Here is a 20823-nt window from a genome sequence, read left to right on the forward strand (position 1 = left end):
ACAGCACTCCCTAGACTTTCAAATACGAAACTTAATCGGTAGAGCTTGATCGAGTATACATATTTACTGATTCACAAAAATTGGATGAAGAAAAGTACGTTGAGTTCATGGTTCTGTTCAATTCAGCCATGAAAGGATACAGGTACAGTGCCTTCTCAGATAGGAATCTTGTCTGTAGATTTTCTAATGGATTTCATTCAATTGTTTTTACTTTTATTTAATGAGTTTGTCTTCCACATCTTACGCAGATTCCAAAAAAATGTACCAATAACTAGAAATGGAAAGATAAAGCAAAAGCACGGATTTTTGAAACAAACATAACACAGCATTAAAACAATTTATTTATTTATTTTATTTTACATATTTTACTCTAAAATTGTGACCATAGGAGAAGTAGTAACAACTTGTGTTCTATTTACCATGCTTAATTGTTTACGTGGTGTTACCTACTGAATACTACCTAGCTTGCTTAGCGCAGTATGCTCGACATCGCAATACGTTTAGAGAAAATTGCGCAGTGGAACGCATGTCAGCAAACTTAGGGTTTTTGCAAGGAAATTTTACGAATCTCTTACCGATTGTGTCTGTTATTACTACAACAAAATTCCTCAATGGCAGACAAAAGTACTGAAGCTGCTCAGTCTAAGGAGGTCGAGGTATGAGCTATATCGTCGCTATGGATTTCTTTACTAACGTAAACTTAGAATTCCCCAAATTCTCAGGAAACCCCAAGACCCAAAACTGAGAAAGAATGTACGTGATGAAGGAGAAATAAAGCGGAAAATGCTGACTGTCATTGAATATAGTAGAACGTGAACGTCAAAAAGCCGCCAAGCTTGAGAAGTACCATGCAAAGTTAGCTGCAAAGAAGGCCAAGGAGGAGTCCAGAAAGCCAAAGGTTGATAAGAAAGCCAAGATTGCTGAACCTACAGCTGAGTATGTTGAACAGACAAAACTCGGTGAAAAGAAGGTTCTCCAAGATTTAGAATCTCCCGCTTTGAAGTCATACAACCCCAAAGCTGTTGAATCAGCTTGGTATGACTGGTGGGTTAAATCTGGATTTTTCGAACCTGAATTTGGCCCCGACGGAAAGGTAAAAGAGGAGGGTCAATTTGTTATTACCTCTCCTCCCCCTAATGTCACTGGTGCTCTCCACATCGGTCATGCCCTCACTATTGCAATTCAAGATTCCTTGGCTCGTTGGAATCGTATGAAGGGCAAGACTGTGCTTTTCTTGGGAGGCTTCGACCATGCAGGCCTTAGTACCCAGTCTGTTGTTGAGAAGAAACTTTGGGCTGAAAAGAAACAGACACGCCACGATTACGCCAGAAATGATTTCGTCGATATTGTCTGGAAATGGAAAGAGGAATATCACGAGCGTATCAAGAAGCAAATGTCCCGCCTTGGTGGTTCTTTTGATTGGAAGCGTGAAGCTTTCACTATGGATGAGAACCTTACCCGGGCTGTCGTCGAAACTTTTGTCCGCTTGCACGATGAAAAGATTATTTACCGTGCCAATCGTCTTGTAAATTGGTGTACTGCTTTGCAAACTACTTTATCCAACTTGGAAGTTGAGAACGTTGAAGTGACCGGACGTACTGAGATTAAGGTCCCTGGTTATGATCACCTTGTGGAAGTTGGTGTCTTAACATCGATAGCTTACGAAGTTGAAGGATCTGATGAAAGAATTATTATCGCAACCACTCGTCCCGAAACTTTGCTTGGTGATACTGCCATTGCTGTCCATCCCCAAGACCCTCGTTACAAGCATCTTCATGGAAAGTCTGTTAAACATCCCTTCTGTGATCGAATTCTTCCCATCATTTGCGATGATATTGCGGTTGACATGGAATTTGGTACTGGTGCCGTCAAAATTACTCCTGCTCATGATCCTAACGATTATGAAGTTGGTAAGCGTCACAATTTAGCTTTTATAAACATTTTGAATGACAATGGTACATTGAACGAAGCCTGCGGTGAATTCGCTGGAATGAAGCGTTTCGATGTCCGTATCAAAATTGTTGAGCGCCTCAAGGAACTTGGCTTGTTTGTGGGCACTCAAGATAACGCAATGGTTATCCCCGTTTGCGGCAAGACTTCTGATATTATTGAACCAATTATGAAACCTCAGTGGTGGGTTAACCAAAAGGAAATGGCTAATGCTGCTGCTGATGCTGTTCGTTCTGGTGAAATTGATATCGCCCCCGAGGTTTCTCGTAAGGAGTTTATCCGTTGGATGGAAAACATTCAGGATTGGTGTATTTCTCGTCAATTATGGTGGGGTCACCGTGTCCCTGCTTACTTTGTTAAGCTCAGTGATGCAAAGAACCATGATAAAAGTGATGATCGTTACTGGTTTAGCGGCCGAACAACTGAAGAAGTCGAAGAAAAAGCCAAGGCAGCTTTTCCCGGTAAGTCTTTTACCTTGGAGCAAGACGAAGATGTTCTTGACACCTGGTTTTCTTCTGGTTTGTGGCCTTTCTCTACCTTAGGCTGGCCCAACGATACTGCTGACTTTAAAACATTTTATCCAACCGTTTTGATGGAAACCGGATGGGATATTTTGTTTTTCTGGATTGCTCGTATGGTTATGTTGGGTATCAAGCTTACCGGCCAAGTTCCTTTCAAGCGCGTCTTCTGCCATGCTCTTGTTCGTGATGCCCAAGGACGTAAAATGTCGAAGTCTTTGGGTAACGTCGTCGACCCTATTGACGTGATTGAGGGTATCAGCCTTCAATCTCTGCACGATAAGCTCTTGGTTGGTAATTTGGACAGCCGTGAGGTTGAAAAAGCAAAGAAGGGTCAAAAGTTGAGTTATCCCAAGGGTATTCCTCAATGTGGTACCGATGCTTTACGTTTTACTCTTTGTTCTTTGACTAGTGGTGGACGCGACCTTAACTTGGACATTCTTCGTGTTGAAGGTTACCGTAAATTTTGCAATAAGCTTTACAATGCTACGAAGTTTGCTTTGGGCCGCCTTGGATCATCTTTCGTCCCTAATCCAACTGACAAGCCCACTGGCAAAGAGTCCCTTGTTGAAAAATGGATTTTCCATCGTTTGAATATTGCTGTGGATGCCATGAACAAGTATATGGAAGAGATGAACTTCTTACAAGCAACTTCTGCCATTTATCAATTCTGGCTTTATGAATTGTGTGATGTTTACATCGAAAACTCCAAATACTTAATTAGTGATGGAACTCCAACTCAACAAGAGTCTGCCAAGCAAACTCTTTATACTGTTTTAGATACTTCTTTAAGATTGATGCATCCATTTATGCCTTATGTCACTGAAGAAATGTTCCAGCGTCTTCCTCGTCGTCCTAACGACACAACACCCAGTATCGTGAAGGCTAAATTCCCTATGGTAAGAGAAGACTATGCCTTCGAACAAGCTGCTAAGGACTACGAATCTATAATTACAGTTGTTCACTCCAGTCGTTCCATGATGGCTGATAATGGTATCAAATCCGATGCTGTCTTGTACGTTCACCCCGGTCAAAAGCAACAAGAATTATTCAATGCCGAAATTGCTAGTATCCAATCTTTAATCAAAAAATGCAAGTCATTGAAGATTGTTGATACTGATTTTACCGGTGAAAACTGCGCAAAATCGGATATTTTGGAGGGTTGTACTGTCTTTTTGGAAAAGGGCGAATAAGTCATAAATTTAAAAGTACAATATAAGGTTTTTTTATAAATTACAAATAAATGGATATCATTAAACATAAAAATAAATACAAGAATATGTATATGTACAGTTTCCCATGCCTGTCATCAATCAGATAGTTCGTTGAATATATGTACCCACGGAAGCAATGCTAGTGATTGCAGAGAAGCATGTAGAACCGACAGTTTTAAGACAAGCAAATATCATGAAGGCCCAAAATACAAATTTTAAGTAGCCGTTATTTATCGAATCTTCACCCTGGAAGACTTGAAGTAAAATGATTGCCAGAATCAGATTGCTTAAAGCCCAAACCAAGACATATCGAGTTCGCATATCCTGATAATAGTCTTGGGTGGTTAATAAAATGGGGTTAGCATGCATCCTGCTTACAGTTGCATCGCTCTTACAATCATCATCGTCACTGAAGCTTCGAAATGTTGAATTGTAAATAGAATTCAACATTTCTGATTTGGGTATAGCTATCGTAGCAAAGTTACTTTTCTTTCCGCTTCGATATGTTTCGGTTAAGTCATTGCTTGTTTCGACATCGATATCATTAAGAGTCGAAGCATCATTGAGATGGCACAATGCATAGACTTGCTCCATGTAGATGCGACTTGGCAATAACAGGACATATTGCCATAGGCATGTAAAAAGAAAGAGTGGATCAATTGAAATTAGCGAAACGAAAATGTAGCATGCTAGAACGATCAAGCAAGGCAACATCACGTTCGTAAAATAATTGTTGCCTATGATATTATATCCATGAGAGGAATGTATGAAGATGGGAATTAGAGAAACGTAAAATATGCAAAACAAGAAATAAATCATGACTGAAGTAAATATCACCAGGCTAAGCAGGGTGAGCTTTTTAGAGCTAGACGGTTGTTAGATATACATTTGTAGAAAGTAAAAACATACCCTCGGGAACGGTTGCCCATTGCTAAAACAAACTGTGAAAATATAGTACACAGAAATATATATTCAAAAATTAGAAACAATGTTTTACCCCATGGTCCATAAGGGTTGAAATACTTGAATGAAGTGCTATTGCATATAAAGTGAAAAGAAAGAAAGAAGTTTGCCAAGTTAAAAAACCCAAACAGTCTCTCTAGTCCAAAGATAAAAACTTGCATAGCCATCATTAGGAACCGAAGAAAACTATGTCTAGTTTTCCACAGAGAAAAGAAGTCTGAAAGAACATATATAGCAAGACTGAAACTACTGTTGATATCACTTCTCTTTGCCTCTAAAGCTTTAACCATAGACCCAGGAGCTTTCACTTCCGCTTGAGCTTCAGGAACATAATTCAGATACCATCTTGATTGCTTTTTAGTGACGACTTTCCAAAACAAGAGCTGTTCTTGGGCAACGTATGCATTAGCTTCTAAGATACCCTGTTTCTTTCCTTCCGTGTTCTTCCGAGTAAAATATTGGGTCAGTGGACCAGGATCAGGAAAATCATCTAGCAAGGCTATATAGCGAAAACCATAAAAGGCGTTAGACGTATTAGAAATATAGCCAAGAAAACTATCGTATGGAAGCCTAAGATTATTATATATCATTTGATCAAAATGTTGAGCAGCGATAATAGGAGAAAGAAGCTTCTGTCCCCATTTTCCGGTTTTGATTACTGTTCTGCCGCATATTCCTCCAAGTTTAGAATTAACGTCGAAACTTTTCCAAGCATGGTATACCGATTGTGTTTCTAATTTAGAGCCAACCTTTGCGAACAAGCAAATATTCGGTCGAACAAGTGAACAGATACCTTGTAAAAACCACCTTTGAGAATCGTGAGTCCCGCTCTCATTTTCCTTTAAGCAAACAAGCAATTGCATAGGTGTATTTCCATCATTTCGAGTCGTAATATTCAGTTTTTCGTCCACAGAAATAGTACTGGTGAATTCATACATATGAGCTAGAACCTTTTTACCGTTAATCCTACCTTTGGAAATACTAGCTTGGTATGCACCGATAGTGGATAATAAATCCAAAATGCTTCTGTGTACCGAATTCCGGCCATCAAGCACTATACAGGTCAAAACTCTTTTCCAGCCTTCAACACCCCAAACTCTCGATTTGTTACGCTTAGTTAAATACTTCACATTTTCCATAACACTAGATAGTGTTAATGCAAAAGAAGCAAGATCCTCCTGCCCTACAGTCATACAAATGGCAGCTTGGATATCGCGGTCAAACAGAATTGTTCTAACTTTTAGCTCATTTGCCATCATATCTTCGGGATTGGAAGTCACTGCAGTATATCGGATGGAGCTTGACTCTTCGGGGTTGGTTTGAACTATAGAACCAAGCATATGCTTCAAGTCAGAAGGGCAGGGACATTCAACAACCAAGCTATCGTGCATTATGGGAACTTCTTGCATTTCTTGATAAAATGATTTATTCATAACGGATGCGGAATCAAGTCCACTATAATTATCCTCTGACATAGCATAGTCAGATTCATACTCGTTCATAAATTCTTCCTTTTTATCCGCAAAAGATCCAGCGCTTAAGGTTTCTGAGTCGCTGCGTTCAATAAACGTTTCATTGGGACGGGAATACAAATTAGACGGACGATCCTGATCAACCCCAATGCGATGTACAGGAGGAACAGGAGGTGCAGTTGAGCTATTTAACATAGTAGGATTCACATCATAAATAGAATTTGTAAAGGAAAAAGAATCATCTTCAGGAAGCTCAAACTGTTCGGACGACGCATCCTGATTTTCCCAACTGTAGCTCCCTATATGTGATTCCTCTTCACCAGCGAGTTGAGGCATACTCAATTCGTCAAGCTTGTAACTATTTCTAGGAGACCGTGCATGTATAGCACTAGTATTACTGTGATTAGGCAGAGGTTTCCTCATCATTTTGACTTCGTGTATAAAGTACTGATGAGTATTCTTTCAATCAACACTCCTTCCTCTTCCTAAGAGAAAGCAATAAAAATTTGATCAGAACAAAATTTCACTAACGTGATTCGGATATATATGCTTATATGAGTATTGATCCAATGTATAATGTTGCAATTGACGACAGTATTGACTGTTTACACACCCTTTTATTTATTTACTTTTGGTTACTCTGGCAACCACATATAACTTGTGTTTTTAGTGGGACAAAAGTGCATCGCAACGTACAAATCATTGATGATAAACATTAGACAGTTATGAAGAAATCAATAAACATAAAAATCCACTGTTATGGGTTTTAATGAGGGGTTTTCTTGCTTTTCTTACCTTTGTATTTGCATTGTGTATCACTGTAAATAACGACAAAACTCTTCATAATAATTTATTTAGTGATTAACCTATAACCCGCAGTATTTTACCTTAAAGCACTAATAATGAAATCAAAGGAGATAGAAATTGAAAGTAATGTAAGATGGAACTCGAATATTGAGAAGAATGTAAGATATAAATTCTTCTATATTAAAGAATTGAATCTTTGAAAAGTCTTTGTTTTTTGCTGAAGGGTTCAGTTTCAGAGTCGATGGTAAATGGGAAGTTGTTTAGGTAAAGAATAGGTGATGACATTTACTGCAACATGCAGTACTGAATTCTCCCAATACGCGTCAAGCAGAAACAAGTTGTTAGACAACCAAATAATAGATTATCTGTGTTTGCATATATGAATTTCTAGTAATGAACACGTTGAAAGAGTCTACTGACGCGGAACGCGATCATATTGGTATGTTAGTAAAAAACTTGAAGTTTTTGTCTTTGGTTCTCTTGCCAAAGCTTTTCGAAAAAGTGTATGATGCTTTTTCTTTGATATTAACACATGGAAACAATAGATAACGATTTTGGAATAAAAAACTTGAATCCATCGAATACCGCCGATGGACAAAATACGTCTGTCAGGACTGACCATTCATTAGGCACAGCTCAACATAATCAGAATATCATTCCTGAAGGGTCTTTCGACGTCGTCTCTAACAACAACAGAAAACGACAGTTTGATGATTACCAAAAGGAGCAAGCAATTGCCCACAATAACTCTTCCTCAATGCCTTCTCACTCTGGCAGTGTGGAAACAGACGAAGGTCTTGCCGCTATGACTTCTTCAAATAGTCGACCTTTAGATGTCAATGACGCTCTTTCTTATCTCGAATTGGTAAAGTATTATTTTTCAGAAAAACGAGAGGTATACAATAAATTTTTGGAAATTATGCGCGATTTTAAGTCTCAAAGGTAAGCAAACTTTTATCCATCATCTGTCATTAAACTGTTTTGTCTTCACTTCTCTCTATGAACGTTTTCTACTTGATCATTCACTAGTTCTGTCGCTAACAGCCGTCTAGTTTGGATACTTTAGGTGTAATCGATCGAGTTGCGACTTTATTTAATGGGTATCCTCAACTTATCGAAGGGTTTAATACCTTTCTTCCGTCTGGTTATAAAATAGAAGTTCATACGGATTCATCCAACACCAGTATCGTTCGAATCGGCACTCCCATGCACCCACTGACCTCAAACACAAATGTTCCCTTCAACGTTACAACTTCCGGTCAATATGTTGAAATACAACAACCTGCCACCTCCGAAATCCAGCACGAAAGACAGTCTCCAGCTTCTGGCGATAATGCTTCTGCATTACCTTCAAAGCCCCATGTAGATTTTAACTATGCTATTGCTTACATGAATAAAGTCAAGGAAAGGTATCCCCCTAATTCTGAGACATATATGGAGTTTTTAGGTGTTTTACGGACGTATCAAAAAGCTGAAAAATCCATCCATGAAGTGCGAGCTCGTGTATCCGAAATTTTCTCGGACTCGCCGGACCTATTAGATGAATTCAAGCTATTTTTACCGGATAGCTCTGATTCGAAGGAAACACACCAAAATGAAAGTGCTCCAGCTCCTAATACATTACCTCCTGTTGGGAATTTTACTTTACCTTCGGCTGCTCAGGCGCGAGAACGACGATTACGTCCAGCACATTCAGCACAGATAGGAAGATCTATTTCAAAAACTTCAAAAAACATTCGTCAACATCCTGACGAGTTACCAACTACTTATGCTATTCCTAGCTATCAACAGAAAACGAGTCCCGTTTCTCATTATGCCGCTACGCAAGAGGAATTGCTGGTATTCAGTTCAATAAGGCAGCATCTATCTGATAACTTTTCATTTCATAAGTTTATGGAATTACTACACCTTTATAGAGAAAAATTGATGGATAAAACAGACTTATTAAACTCATTTTCTAGGCTTGTCAAAAATGACAATTTAACATTGTGGTTTGCAGGCTTCATTGGATGGAATGATAGCCCGATATTAGTGAAAAACATTCCTGTTGACGAGTCTCGGTACATTAACGAAACTTACGAATCTGTTGGTTATTCATATCGTAGAATCCCTCAAGAAAGAAAAAATGAAATATGCTCCAGTCGTGACGCGCTCTGCAATTCAGTTCTTAATGACGAGTATATTTTGGTTGCTCCTAAATTGGCTGGTATAAAAAATGTTAAGCATTCGGAAAACCAGTATTTGCAAGCTCTGCAATTAGTAGAAGACGAACGTTATGAATATGACCGAATCCTTTCAGTTAACCAGAGAACTATAAAGTTATTGGCAGAGTTATGCGAAGCTGTTAACGATGAAACACCTACGAAGTCTTTAAACAAAGTTTTAGAACAGAAAGCCTTAATACACTCGGCTTTCCATACTGTATATGGAAAAGAACACTCGTTGAGAGCTTTCGACGCTCTTGTTAAAAGGCCCTCAAAAGCAGCTCCTGTTTTACTAAAGCGTCTCAAATTAAAAGATCAAGAATGGCGCCGTTGTAAAAGAGAGTGGAATAAAATTTGGCGTCAAATTGAGCTTCGAAACTCTTCATTAGCATTGGATGAACGTTGTTGTAAAATAGAGGGCAAAGATCGAAGGGCACTTTCTTACAATAGGATTTTACACGAAATCAATGATATTTATCAACGTCAAAAGCATAGCATTGGTCATGCTACACAGGGGTTCCAATTTAGCCAGGTCCTGGGCGACCGGCAAATTTTTTTGAATATCTTAAGGCTAAGTGATGCTCAACTTTCGAACTCTTCCTTTTATTCTTATGCGGATAAAGGGAGGATAAGTGCTGTTCTTAAAGCTTTATTATCACAATTTTTTGGAATCCCACTTCCCAGAGAAACTTTGGAAAGTGATCTTTCTTCTGAAAACATTGAATCTGTGCAAAAACATCGTGATGGATTGAGCAAAATCTTCGTACATCCAGAGAGTGTCGATAACAGCAATACAACTCAAATGAGCATTCAGACTGATGATACACAGACAGAAGATGACACCATGAGCGATATAAATCCGGTAGATTCTGATACTCAGACTAAGATGAAGTTGCAAGGAGAAGAATCAAAAAATACAATTGGATATAACTTTTTTGGGAATGCGACCATGTATGTGCTGTTTAGATTGATTTGCGTTTCTTATTCTCGACTTGAACAAATAAAAAAGTATATTGATGCTTCTGATACAGCAGAGTCTATTAATTACGATAGTGTACTGGAAACATGCGAGAAGTATTTGAAAGGTGCTCTTTCTGGAAACGAGTTTCACGAATATCTTCAAAAACTAAATAATGATGCTTGTTATATGATCAGTTCTATAGAGCGATTGTTAAAAGTGGTATTCTACCGCGTTCATGAAATATTATTAGATCCTAAACTCGGCCAACTTCTCCTTTTATTCGAATCCGACGGAGCCCATTCAGTCACTACCGCTCGAGAACAGATGATTTATAGAAATCATGTTGAAACCATTTTGGCACCCGACACGAAGATTTTCAACATGAGATGGTATCCTTTAGAAAAAAAGCTATGCATTCAACAACTATTTTCCGCTGACCTCACAATCCATAAGTTTGATGATCCGGCTAAGGCATTTATGTATTATGTGGATAGCTATGCAATATCCCATATTACAGAAGGTATTGACTTGATGCAGGTAAGAATGCCTTTTTTGAAAAGGTCACTGCAATTAATATCTCAGAAGGGATATCTCGCTGGCCGAGAGTCTAGTAGTTTGCATTCGCTTTTTAATGAGCGATTTTGCAAATCGAATTTACAATTATTTTTTTCAACAGATACTTATATGATATTTTTCGAGTCTAATACAGAGAATGTTTATATCAACTCATATAATTTATGGGTTGGTCAAAGCTCAAAACGCCGCAACCAAAAGAGAGTTGAACGCTGGAAAAAATGGCTTGGACACCAGCTTTCAGAAAATACAAGTCAAGAGTTACAGTCTGCTACTTCTTTGGATCAGGTTCTTCTTTCTCCGTCATCATAATGTACAATAAAATGTTATATCAGAATGGAAACAAATAAATTTGCATGTTTATTTTGAATGATGATTTTCTGAAAGAATGCTAGCAACGTAAATAGAGCAGAAGTACAAATCGTTCTTTCTCTATGACCGTGAAAGGAGGTTGTGATATATCTTCAGAAGCAGGTTGAATATTACTAGGCTCAGTAGCTGCTATTATGAATTCTAAACAATTCATACCCGGTCCTAATCTTACATCGAAAGCATAATTAACTGAATCAATGTTACAGTACGTTGGGCCGGCCAGCTGTAACAATTGGGGAGGAGCGGCAACAGGTTGACCAAGTAGTTTACCGTTATGAAGTACCGAGATATTATAGTTTTTTATAGACATAATAGGATTGATATTTGTAATAACATTCATAATAGCATGCTGTTGTGCCACATTTACAACAGATATTTCTGATGCATTAGAAGATGGACAAGGAATGTAACCACAAAAAGGATTGGATAACGATGTGTGAGAAGGAGAAAACAAGAAAAATGAATAGAATAGACGTTCTACATCAGCCGTATTTTCAATCACTTTTGTTTGAGGGAAATTAGGAAACACAGAGTCAGACCTACCTAAGACTGACTTATGAGTAGAGTTTAAGAGATCCGGAACAGGCTGTGTAGGAAAAGATTTCATAAGGGCAAATGCACTGTAGTTAGTTTGACAGATTTGATCAATGGCTCGAGGCTTCGAAGGTTGCTGTTCAACATCGGCTGACATTTGAGAAGGAAATTCGTCAGTAACGTTCTCTTTACTTTCTACTTCCATTGAAGATTTTTCATGCAGCAAGTTATCACTAACGACGGAAGGTTCTCGAGTTTGTGGCTCAAGAGATGGAGCGGCGGAAGACATTCTCTGGTTTGGCGATGATTCATGTTTGATACTCTCAACATCCTTTGGAGCTTCTTCAGATTCACTGACTGCCAAAATTGGGCCAGAAATTTTTGAAAGAGCAACCGAGTCCTCATAGACAAAACTTCCAGCTTCATTGTATGTTTGTGCATTTAGATACATCTGGTTTAAATCACTTTCGAAATCCTTTATTGAGCTATACTCATTTTTCTTTACGCGTTTCTCCATCATTTTTATCGTCATTGGCGTTTTAATAATATCGTAATAATCCGGGTAAAGTCGTTTGCTAGGTAAATCAATAAACATATCAATTAGATATCTACCAGTTGAGTCTTGAGCATTCCTCAAAGCATCCATAACGCTAGATATGACCTGGTAAACTTCAGGATTTTTTTCAGAGGCTTGCTCATCAGCTGAGATGGGTGCCTTTGAGTCTGTCATAGGTGGAGGTTGACTAGAGTGTTTGGCTTCTAATTCAGTGAAAGATTTTTCGACCAATAATGCACACTCATAAACAAAACTTCCTGGTGCATTATATGTTTTAGCATTGTTCACCATAAGCCGTAAATCGTCATAGAATTCTCCCATGGAAATATACTGACCATGGCGAGCCTTGCTTCGCATTGTTTTGTAAGCAATTGGTTCGGTAATTATTTGATAGTAGTCCGGAAAGTACTTTTTAGAGGGAAGTTCTTCGAAAACATCGTCGAAGGGATTACCTCTATTTTTCTGTTAGTAACCGTTCAATTGTAAACTAGGATAACTAGCTAAAAAGTAATTACTTACTCCTGGTCCTTTAGGTCTACCAGGACTTGTAAAGTTTCAGTTAACTTTGGTTGCGAAAATGCGACCTGATGGCTGTCAATCGAGGACTATTCGTTCCATTAGTAGTGTACTTTCGACCATTTGACGGATTGTTACAGATACCTACCATATTGCAAACACCACTTTTAGAATTTATGAGCCAATATTTACTGAATTTTCAAAAGAAAGCAAAATATGCATTCACCGAAAATACTACCAAAATTTAAACCAGAGTACTCATCAAAAAATTAAAATAACTTTACGTGTTATATTATAAATAAAAAAGCTTTAAAATAAGCTATAATTCCTCTATATTGAGATTCCCACAGGCTGGCTGGTAGGTAGTTCGTGGTGTTTAACTTCCAAGAGAGATGTTACTTGATACGCGTGTCACTTAACCCGACTGACGGCATCGTCAAAGTCCAAGGATATGTCCAGCCTTTACCAATATCAATAAAGATTGCTGTTGGATTACAGAAGGACAAAAAATGACGAAGACTCGATTTCCTCGCTTGCTGAACGTCTCTGAACGTGAACGATTAGAGCCTTTTATTGATCAAATTCACTATTCTCCGAGGTATGTTGATTTTTTTAGATATCCTTTAAGAATTAGTTCCTTTCCATAGCTTGTTTACTGTATGGTCCATGATTTCCTTAAAAAACAATGCTGAACCATTACTTGGATCATGAAAAGTGGATATACTCAATTCTTATCTAACCCTTCTACTGCTGTTATTTATGAGATTTCCCATACTAACAATGTTACATAGATATGCTGATGATGAATACGAATACCGACATGTTATGTTGCCCAAGGCTATGCTGAAGGTGATTCCGACAGACTACTTCAATCCTGAAACTGGTACCTTACGTATCCTTCATGAGGAAGAATGGAGAGGCCTGGGTATTACCCAGAGTCTTGGCTGGGAAATGTATGAAGTTCATGTCCCAGAGCCTCACATTCTTCTATTCAAACGTGAAAAAGATTTCCAGTTGAAATGTAGTCAACAACGATAAAAAAAATTCGATAATATGTTCTTTATTTCTTATCACGTGTATTTTACGAGGCTTCGGGAGCTAACTTGCTTTCATATGCCTTGGAAACGTAGTACCATCGCGTTTCAACAAGCTTTCTTATGAAGATGATAATTCCTTTGTGGCTTAGTGCTGTTAGTTGATATCCTGTCTGTTTTATTCTTTCATTTATTCCTTTTTTCCATGTTCTCTGGTGTCAAATGGTACGGGTTTTGTATCCTATGTTCTTTCTTTGTTATTTTTTCCCTTACTATTGTCCTAAAAAGCTACATCTGGGTTTTTGTCATCTTTCATCAAAAACACAACAACTCTAGACTTTTCCTTATATTCCTGCGTTTGTTCTTTTCTTTTTCTTTCACTGTCTCATAGGTTTAACCGTAGATATTCTAATAGACTCCCTCATATAATAACTGATGAAAACCCTTTTCGGCTTTTCAGAGAAATATATTATGTCGGTTTATCCAGAATATTTTTATCTTCAATTTAGTCGCTAAAAAACATAAATTCAATATTTTATCTAGGTGTAATAATTCTCTTTACATATGCTGAGGTTTGTAAAGAATGACAGCAAGTTTTACTTAACTAATATATGGATTAATACTAAACATTACTACTGTTGTTAGTTATTATACTTTCTACAAAGATCTTTGTTTAGAACCTACAACATTATCAGATATATAAAGCGTAATTTGTAATTAAGCGTAGGCTGAAAATTGGAAAAGATAGAAGCACAACACAACTTCACAGAGTCTTGAGCACGCACTAGGCGACAGTGTGCCAGTAAAAGTAAGACTAGGATATTGTATCCAGCGTACGGAGCTTGTGTAGCTTATCCCAAAGCATTAGCACCAGTAACAATGTCAATAAGTTCGTTGGTGATCGAAGCTTGACGTTGACGGTTATAGATAGTGGAGAACTTGTTAATCATCTCACCAGCACTCTTGCTAGCATTTTCCATAGCGTTACGACGGGAAGACATTTCACTACAGTGGGCTTCAGCCATAGCAGCGAAGATAGCATTGGTAAAAGCATACTCCATCAAAGGTTGATGAACCTCGCTGCTAGCCTCATAGGCAAACAAGTTAGGAGATTCTGCGATAGATTGACGAGTATAGAGATTCTTCATGACAGTTTCAAAAGATACGGCAGAGGCAAATCTATTGTAGACGATAACGATTCTGTCAAATTCATTTGCATTCTCCAAAATGTTGCTAGAAATTTGCAAAGCCTCTTCGTAAGAAGGGCTGGCACCACCAATATGAGCAAAGGTTAAGTAGAGAGAACCAGGATAGTAACGATAAAGCTGAGAACGAACCTTTTCACCCAAAACGCAAAGGCTGGTGTTTTGCTCAACGTTAGGATCAATCATTTCCTTACGGACAAGACGAGAGATCGAAGAGTGGATACCACCACAAAGACCCTTGTCACTAGAACAAGCGATCAAAAGGGTCTTTCCCTCTTTGGGAGCTTGGGTTCCAGCCTCCTCAAAAAATTCATTAGAAACTGTTTGGTATTTCTTAGCCAACTCCATAGCTCTTTGAGCTCTGTTCAACTTTGTCTGGGCAACCGTCTTGATGGTTTTCGTAATCTTCTCGATGTTACGGATGGACTTCAATCTTATTTCAAGTTCCTTTAAAGTAGCCTCACGAGGAGCACTATTAATCAACACGTTAGCATCAAACTTGTTCCAACTATCCCTTCAATTCACATACCTAGCATGAAAGCCTCGGAATCCTACCGAATTTACGATAGGACGAAGTGCATTTGATTGTTTAACCGTTAAACGTAACATTCTGACAAATAATGCCAAAAGTTAGCAAATTTCCTGTTTCGTGTGAAATATGGGGGAGGGTAGGTAAACGAAAGTCGAAAAACCAGATCCTATAAGCGGAATGCAAACCCGTCAGAACTGATACAAAGAGTTAGAGAACTTTTCCTATTGCAAATTTTAAATTTTTTAAATTAAAATTAATAATAATGAATAAAAAAAGGTATCATTATACATTAGAATCATGGCTCTTCACGTCTGTCGTTTAAGGTAATCGAACGATCGCATTACAATGCCATTAGTGTGCTTCGACGTCTGAGTAAAACGCAATAAGGAAGTATAGCACACTGTACTATCCTGAAAAGCATTACCAGTACTTTCCCTTTGCTTTTGTTTACATATGTTAATTCTTCATTATTCATGAGATGTATGCAGCTTAAAATGGTTTTTTCCAAAAAGCATTTTATTTGGTATCTCGCCAATGGACTATTACTTCTACTTATGGGTTATTATGCTTTTATTACCCCTTATACAAAAGTCGAAGAGTCCTTTTCAATGCAGGCCATTCATGATATTCAAACATATAAACTAGGTCTTTCAAAGGTACTTGCTTTTGAACTCTTCTATTCTTTAATAACGTCACCTTGGTTTAGACAGAAGAATATGAGCATAAAAACTAACGGAAAATATAGTACGATCATCAAAAATTCCCAGGGTCTGTCAAAAGGAGTTTTATTCCTAGCCTATTCATAGCACTTATTTCCTATTTGCCTGCTAAACACTTTTCTTCCCTTCTGGCAGTACGATGGACGATCGGCTTTCTTTCTTGTGAAAGTTTTATGGCTGTAGCAAAAGCATTAAGAAAACGTTTTGGGTTCTTTGCCGGTATCTCATTTATCTTAATAACGGCCGGTCAATTTCATCTCATATACTACATGTCACGACCACTACCCAATGTTTATGGGCTCATGTTTACAAACGCCGCTCTAGGTTTTCTTTTGAATGGTAAGTACTATAAATCCATCTCAGTCTTGGCGTTTGCTGCTGTCGTTATCCGCTCTGAGATCTTTCTACTTTTAAGTGTGCTATCCTTATCCCTTCTTGGTCAACGCAGAATTCATATTGGTCGACTTTTTCTCATTGGTGTCTTATCTTCCGTAACTGCCCTATCTTTTACGGTTTTCATTGATTCCTGGTTTTGGGGAACTTGGTGCTGGCCCGAACTGCAAGCATTCGTTTTTAATGTCTTGGAAGGAAAGTCCTCAGAGTGGGGAACAAGTCCATTCTACTACTATTTCAAAAGAATTCCTTGGATTATGATGAATCCGACCCTATTTGTGTTTGGTCTCGTATCTTTCCTTACTGTTCGTTCGTCAAGAATTCTCCTTTACGTTCCTTTTGCTTTCGTCTTCATTTTTTCATTTTTAAAACATAAAGAATGGCGATTTATCAGTTATATCATTCCATGGATTGATTCATCCTGTGCAGTTGGTTTCTCACGTTTGATGCAATTGAACGGTCAAAACAAAATGAATAATAATATCAGGAAGCTAGCTATCATTGCAATTTTTTTTGGCTTTTCTTTTGGAATTTTTGCAAGTTCTCTATTACTGAAAGTTTTTACATTTGCTTATCCCGGAGGAGTGGCATTGGAAAAATTACACTCAATGAATAATAATTCTTACGGTATGCTAACAATGTTTGTTGTTATAAAACTAATTTCTTTTTGTTTTAGAAACAGTTCATTTGGACACCTATCCTTGTATGACAGGCATCACCCGCTTTCTGCAAAAGCCAAACTGGTATTATGATAAAGAGGAAGATTCTTCTCGTTTAAATGACGACCTATTTCAAACCCAGTTTGACTACATTATCACCGACACTCCGAAACTCTACGAAAGAAACTTTGAAGTTTTACATACTGTTGGAGAAGATCGAAAAATTCCTATAATATCTGTTCAGTCAAAGTTAGCCAATTATTCTTGGAACATTCAAAATTCCGCCTTTCCCGTATACATATTAGCTCAGCAACGCACTATGACGGAAAAAGTTTCCATACAAGATTATAATAAATATGTTGGTCAATCTGTGGACAATATCAAAAACTGGCCAGAGGTGTATCGAATCCTCAAGCCCGGGAGCATTATGACTCGCGATTATCGTGAAGAGCGACTAAACTTTTTCATAACGGAGGATGGAATTTTAGATCATATAACCCGAGGTTAAATTAAAAAGTTATGAACATATTCAACAAGCTATAACTGATTCTAGCTACATTTATCATACAACATTTCACAAAACGGAGTTCAACTTGGTGCATGAAATTTTATATTACTGCGTTGTGTCATCATTACCAGCAAGCATGAGAGTATGAGTTTATATGATATGAAAATAGTATATTGCGACGTAGATTAATTATGTATAGTAATAAACCCAACTAGACATAAAAAGGCACGACAAGCTTTACACAAAACAATAACTAAGATATCCTAGAGGATGTTGTGCCAAATAACCTTCATAAAAGGGGAAAGGAAAGGTAAAGTTAAAACGATGAAACGGTGCTTATAAACCACAAAATGGACCGGTCAACAAAAAGCATTAAGTGTAACAAGATGCTCAAGGATTAAAAGAACGTTGGCAAGGGTACCACATGACATGGAACCACTTTAAGCCTTTTGTAAGTAGTAACGAAAAGTGGAATCCAGTTGATGGTAAATAATCTATTATAAATAACCGAAGAATAGAAAAGATAAGAGCTTACAGTACCATAGTCATTAGTTTACTGTTGAGCACATTGAACACCGGGATGTCCACCATCATTTTCCTCCTCTTCTTCGTCCATAGCAGTAGCAGTGGTAGGATTAACATTGTTGTCAATGCGAACTGACTCAGTGGGGTCAACGTTGCTAAGAACACATTCTTCAGTAACGGCATTCTTGGGAGCCTTCTCGACCTTACGAGGAGGCAAAACTTGTTCGAGGAGAGAAAGCTTTTCTTCAGAAGCAAAATTAGGTTCGGGGAAATCGACGGTGAAACGAATGTAAAGGTTACCGGGTTGATGGTGACGTTGAGAGAGCATACCTTGACCAGGAATAACCTTGAGTTCGTTGGGACGAATGCATTCACCGGGGATGATGGGAACAGTCAAATAACGGTCGTCCAAATGCTCAATAACAATTTCACCACCGGCCAAAGCAGAGAGCAAGTCAACATGGGCTTCATAAAAGAGATGATCACCGCTGCGCTTGAATCTAGGGTGCTCCTTAACGTCGATGACGAAGATAACATCACCAGGAATGATGCCAGGAGCTTGTTCACCTTCTTCTTTGAAGACAACCTTTTGACCGTTGTGCATACCCTTTTCGACATTAACGGTAAGGATCTTACGTTGAGAAACAACCTTAGCTCCATTGCATTCCTTGCAACGGTCTTCGCTGCGGATGGATTCACCTTCACCGTCACAATCGGGACAAGTCATTTGCATGCGTTGGATCATAGGACCCATGGCACGGGTGATGAACTTGACACCGGAACCGCTACAAGATTGGCAAGTACGGACAGCACCTTCCTTACCACCACGGCCACTGCACTTGGGGCAAATAACCTTCTTTTGTAAAGCAAGTTTGGAAGTCTTACCGCGGTAGAGATCTTCAAGAGTAACCTTGATGGTATGAACCAAGTCTTTACCCTTACGAGGGCCACGGGGCATGCCACCGCCGAACATGCCACCCATGCCTCCCATTCCTCCGCCGAAGAAGGAAGCAAACAAGTCGTCGGCAGACATACCGTCTCCACCACCACCGACTTGTAATCCTTCTTCACCGAAGCGATCATAAGTAGAACGTTTGTCCTCATCGGAGAGGATTTCATAAGCACGGCTAATTTCCTTGAATTTATCACCGGCATTAGGGTTCTTGTCGGGGTGATATTTCAAGGCCAATTTACGGTATGCTTTCTTCAAATCGTTTTGAGAAGCAGAAGGATCGACACCTAAAGTCTCATAAAGTTTTGTTTCTCTAGCCATAATGAAAGATAAATCAATAAACGAGAAAAAGAGAAGATATAATAAGAATTTCTAGGGAAATTTGGAGAGATGCTTGTTAATTAAAAACAAAGACACCAACAACAACAACAAAAAGAAAAAGAAAAGAAACTTAAACTGTATAAGTTTAAGTATTTAAAAATACACAGATAAGAAATATGGATGAAGGAAAAAAAAGAGAAAACAATCAAGTTTCTCAAGGAATCAAACACCACAAACGGTTTAAGGAACCGGAAAATGTTTTGCTTTCTTTTATAAAATTTTTATAAAAATTAAAAATTATCCTCTGCTGTCAAAACAGATTTAAAGCTGGAAAAAAGCTTCAAATGTTGCTTTTTATGGTGTATGGTTAAGAGCAAGTTGGATTGTACTAGGTCAAAAGGCCAATATAATGAGCGAAATGTCTCGTTTATGTTTGTTGATGTTCCCAGCCAAAGAACATGGGAGAAAGAAAATTTTTGTCGATCACAAAGCATTTCAGGTAACAACAATGGATTACCGCCTCTCAAGTTACCTGATTCGAAGCTAAAGAACAACAAAGAACAATTTGAACGAACTGTGCGTTGTACTATGGTAAACAATAACAAAGTGAAGTGAAAAATAATGTAAACAAAGGAAGACAAATAAAGAAAAAAAATAAAAGAAGAAGCATCTGAATGAGTTGAAAGGCAAATTTTGAGTCATTAGTTTCTTTTCTTTATTATTTTTCCTTTGTTTACATTATTTTTCAATGCAAACTTGCATGGCAAATAGAATGTAGGTAACGGCGACAAAATTTTAAAAATTTTATTATTTCTCTATCGACTGTTCAATAATCACTGACCTGATATTAGACGGCAATTGCATAAGGATGCTTGATTCGCTGTCGCATTTTAGGCAATTTGCCTCTGTCCATATGGTCATCAATGGTTCACAGGATTTTTGAATTGTCCATTGAAAACAAGGTCGTCCTTGATGTTAGTACAAAATCGGTTTGTTTCTAGATTATAGACATAATCTAATCATCGCTTTATTATTACTTATAATCCTAACACATTGATTTCCTATTTCATCTTCTTCTGCCCTGCACCTTCCTTCAGTTATACTCTAGTTACCCTTGTTTGTAGCGCTTACTCTTTCCTTTACTTCTCAAGAGATTCTGAGACACCCCACTGAGGCCACGTGTGGGATAGAAAGTCATCGTCCGTAGTGCTGCTAGGTCTTGAATACGCTTTTCTATTTTTGGTCCATGTGGTGGTCACAAGCAAAAGGTGAAAAAGAGGATTCCAAACAGTTGGAGGTTCCATAAAAAAGTGGTAGAATCGAGTAGAAACGAGA

At 38.1% G+C, this 20823-nt stretch overlaps 8 protein-coding genes across 8 annotated transcripts; 4 read left to right on the forward strand and 4 right to left on the reverse strand.

Annotated features, from left to right (window-relative positions):
• The first annotated feature begins 568 nt into the window (after positions 1-568).
• Positions 569-3767, forward strand: SOCG_03482 (cytoplasmic valine-tRNA ligase Vrs1/Vas1). The gene is made up of 3 exons (XM_013161970.1): positions 569-656; positions 705-753; positions 807-3767. The coding sequence occupies exons 1-3, from the start codon at positions 612-614 to the stop codon at positions 3659-3661; spliced, it is 2949 nt and encodes a 982-aa protein (XP_013017424.1). The 5' UTR covers positions 569-611; the 3' UTR covers positions 3662-3767.
• SOCG_03483 (chitin synthase Chs2) lies at positions 3717-7247 on the reverse strand. The gene is made up of 2 exons (XM_013161971.1): positions 4592-7247; positions 3717-4547 (listed from the first exon to the last, which is right to left on the reverse strand). The coding sequence occupies exons 1-2, from the start codon at positions 6541-6543 to the stop codon at positions 3782-3784; spliced, it is 2718 nt and encodes a 905-aa protein (XP_013017425.1). The 5' UTR covers positions 6544-7247; the 3' UTR covers positions 3717-3781.
• SOCG_03484 (SIN3 family co-repressor Pst3) lies at positions 7171-11456 on the forward strand. The gene is made up of 3 exons (XM_013161972.1): positions 7171-7363; positions 7470-7866; positions 7977-11456. The coding sequence occupies exons 1-3, from the start codon at positions 7318-7320 to the stop codon at positions 10972-10974; spliced, it is 3441 nt and encodes a 1146-aa protein (XP_013017426.1). The 5' UTR covers positions 7171-7317; the 3' UTR covers positions 10975-11456.
• SOCG_03485 (RSC complex subunit Rsc4) lies at positions 10957-13042 on the reverse strand. The gene is made up of 3 exons (XM_013161973.1): positions 12789-13042; positions 12644-12729; positions 10957-12578 (listed from the first exon to the last, which is right to left on the reverse strand). The coding sequence occupies exons 1-3, from the start codon at positions 12789-12791 to the stop codon at positions 11054-11056; spliced, it is 1614 nt and encodes a 537-aa protein (XP_013017427.1). The 5' UTR covers positions 12792-13042; the 3' UTR covers positions 10957-11053.
• Positions 13043-13087: 45 nt separating this feature from the next.
• Positions 13088-14279, forward strand: SOCG_03486 (cyclin-dependent protein kinase regulatory subunit Suc1). The gene is made up of 2 exons (XM_013161974.1): positions 13088-13238; positions 13432-14279. The coding sequence occupies exons 1-2, from the start codon at positions 13150-13152 to the stop codon at positions 13676-13678; spliced, it is 336 nt and encodes a 111-aa protein (XP_013017428.1). The 5' UTR covers positions 13088-13149; the 3' UTR covers positions 13679-14279.
• A 32-nt stretch (positions 14280-14311) lies between these two features.
• SOCG_03487 (F1-ATPase gamma subunit) lies at positions 14312-15662 on the reverse strand. Its single transcript, XM_013161975.1, has 2 exons — positions 15409-15662; positions 14312-15351 (listed from the first exon to the last, which is right to left on the reverse strand). The coding sequence occupies exons 1-2, from the start codon at positions 15486-15488 to the stop codon at positions 14526-14528; spliced, it is 906 nt and encodes a 301-aa protein (XP_013017429.1). The 5' UTR covers positions 15489-15662; the 3' UTR covers positions 14312-14525.
• Positions 15663-15810: 148 nt separating this feature from the next.
• SOCG_03488 (uncharacterized protein) lies at positions 15811-17917 on the forward strand. The gene is made up of 3 exons (XM_013161976.1): positions 15811-16067; positions 16157-17150; positions 17200-17917. Exons 1-3 carry the CDS (start codon positions 15885-15887, stop codon positions 17688-17690), a joined length of 1668 nt encoding a protein of 555 aa, XP_013017430.1. The 5' UTR covers positions 15811-15884; the 3' UTR covers positions 17691-17917.
• Positions 17808-19946, reverse strand: SOCG_03489 (DNAJ domain-containing protein Mas5). Its single transcript, XM_013161977.1, has one exon. It carries the CDS (start codon positions 19486-19488, stop codon positions 18244-18246), a length of 1245 nt encoding a protein of 414 aa, XP_013017431.1. The 5' UTR covers positions 19489-19946; the 3' UTR covers positions 17808-18243.
• Positions 19947-20823: the final 877 nt, after the last annotated feature.

Source organism: Schizosaccharomyces octosporus, assembly GCF_000150505.1.
Source record: "Schizosaccharomyces octosporus yFS286 unplaced genomic scaffold supercont6.1, whole genome shotgun sequence".
Taxonomy (NCBI): domain Eukaryota; kingdom Fungi; phylum Ascomycota; class Schizosaccharomycetes; order Schizosaccharomycetales; family Schizosaccharomycetaceae; genus Schizosaccharomyces; species Schizosaccharomyces octosporus.

What these genes read in the sequence shown, in the direction of transcription:
- SOCG_03482 (XM_013161970.1), top strand. Translation starts at nt 612, where the DNA reads ATGGCAGACAAAAGTACTGAAGCTGCTCAGTCTAAGGAGGTCGAG. An exon ending in CTCAGTCTAAGGAGGTCGAG is followed by an intron (nt 657 to 704) that starts GTATGAGCTATA and finishes ACGTAAACTTAG; the next exon opens with AATTCCCCAAATTCTCAGGA. An exon ending in ACCCAAAACTGAGAAAGAAT is followed by an intron (nt 754 to 806) that starts GTACGTGATGAA and finishes CATTGAATATAG; the next exon opens with TAGAACGTGAACGTCAAAAA.
- SOCG_03483 (XM_013161971.1), bottom strand. Translation starts at nt 6,543, where the DNA reads ATGATGAGGAAACCTCTGCCTAATCACAGTAATACTAGTGCTATACAT. An exon ending in ATGGGCAACCGTTCCCGAGG is followed by an intron (nt 4,548 to 4,591) that starts GTATGTTTTTAC and finishes ACAACCGTCTAG; the next exon opens with CTCTAAAAAGCTCACCCTGC.
- SOCG_03484 (XM_013161972.1), top strand. Translation starts at nt 7,318, where the DNA reads ATGAACACGTTGAAAGAGTCTACTGACGCGGAACGCGATCATATTG. An exon ending in CGCGGAACGCGATCATATTG is followed by an intron (nt 7,364 to 7,469) that starts GTATGTTAGTAA and finishes TGGAAACAATAG; the next exon opens with ATAACGATTTTGGAATAAAA. An exon ending in CGCGATTTTAAGTCTCAAAG is followed by an intron (nt 7,867 to 7,976) that starts GTAAGCAAACTT and finishes ACAGCCGTCTAG; the next exon opens with TTTGGATACTTTAGGTGTAA.
- SOCG_03485 (XM_013161973.1), bottom strand. An exon ending in GTAGACCTAAAGGACCAGGA is followed by an intron (nt 12,579 to 12,643) that starts GTAAGTAATTAC and finishes ACAGAAAAATAG; the next exon opens with AGGTAATCCCTTCGACGATG.
- SOCG_03486 (XM_013161974.1), top strand. Translation starts at nt 13,150, where the DNA reads ATGACGAAGACTCGATTTCCTCGCTTGCTGAACGTCTCTGAACGTGAA. An exon ending in CAAATTCACTATTCTCCGAG is followed by an intron (nt 13,239 to 13,431) that starts GTATGTTGATTT and finishes AATGTTACATAG; the next exon opens with ATATGCTGATGATGAATACG.
- SOCG_03487 (XM_013161975.1), bottom strand. Translation starts at nt 15,488, where the DNA reads ATGTTACGTTTAACGGTTAAACAATCAAATGCACTTCGTCCTATCGTA. An exon ending in TTCCGAGGCTTTCATGCTAG is followed by an intron (nt 15,352 to 15,408) that starts GTATGTGAATTG and finishes GTTGATTAATAG; the next exon opens with TGCTCCTCGTGAGGCTACTT.
- SOCG_03488 (XM_013161976.1), top strand. Translation starts at nt 15,885, where the DNA reads ATGAGATGTATGCAGCTTAAAATGGTTTTTTCCAAAAAGCATTTTATT. An exon ending in ATAAACTAGGTCTTTCAAAG is followed by an intron (nt 16,068 to 16,156) that starts GTACTTGCTTTT and finishes CGGAAAATATAG; the next exon opens with TACGATCATCAAAAATTCCC. An exon ending in AATGAATAATAATTCTTACG is followed by an intron (nt 17,151 to 17,199) that starts GTATGCTAACAA and finishes TTTTTGTTTTAG; the next exon opens with AAACAGTTCATTTGGACACC.
- SOCG_03489 (XM_013161977.1), bottom strand. Translation starts at nt 19,488, where the DNA reads ATGGCTAGAGAAACAAAACTTTATGAGACTTTAGGTGTCGATCCTTCT.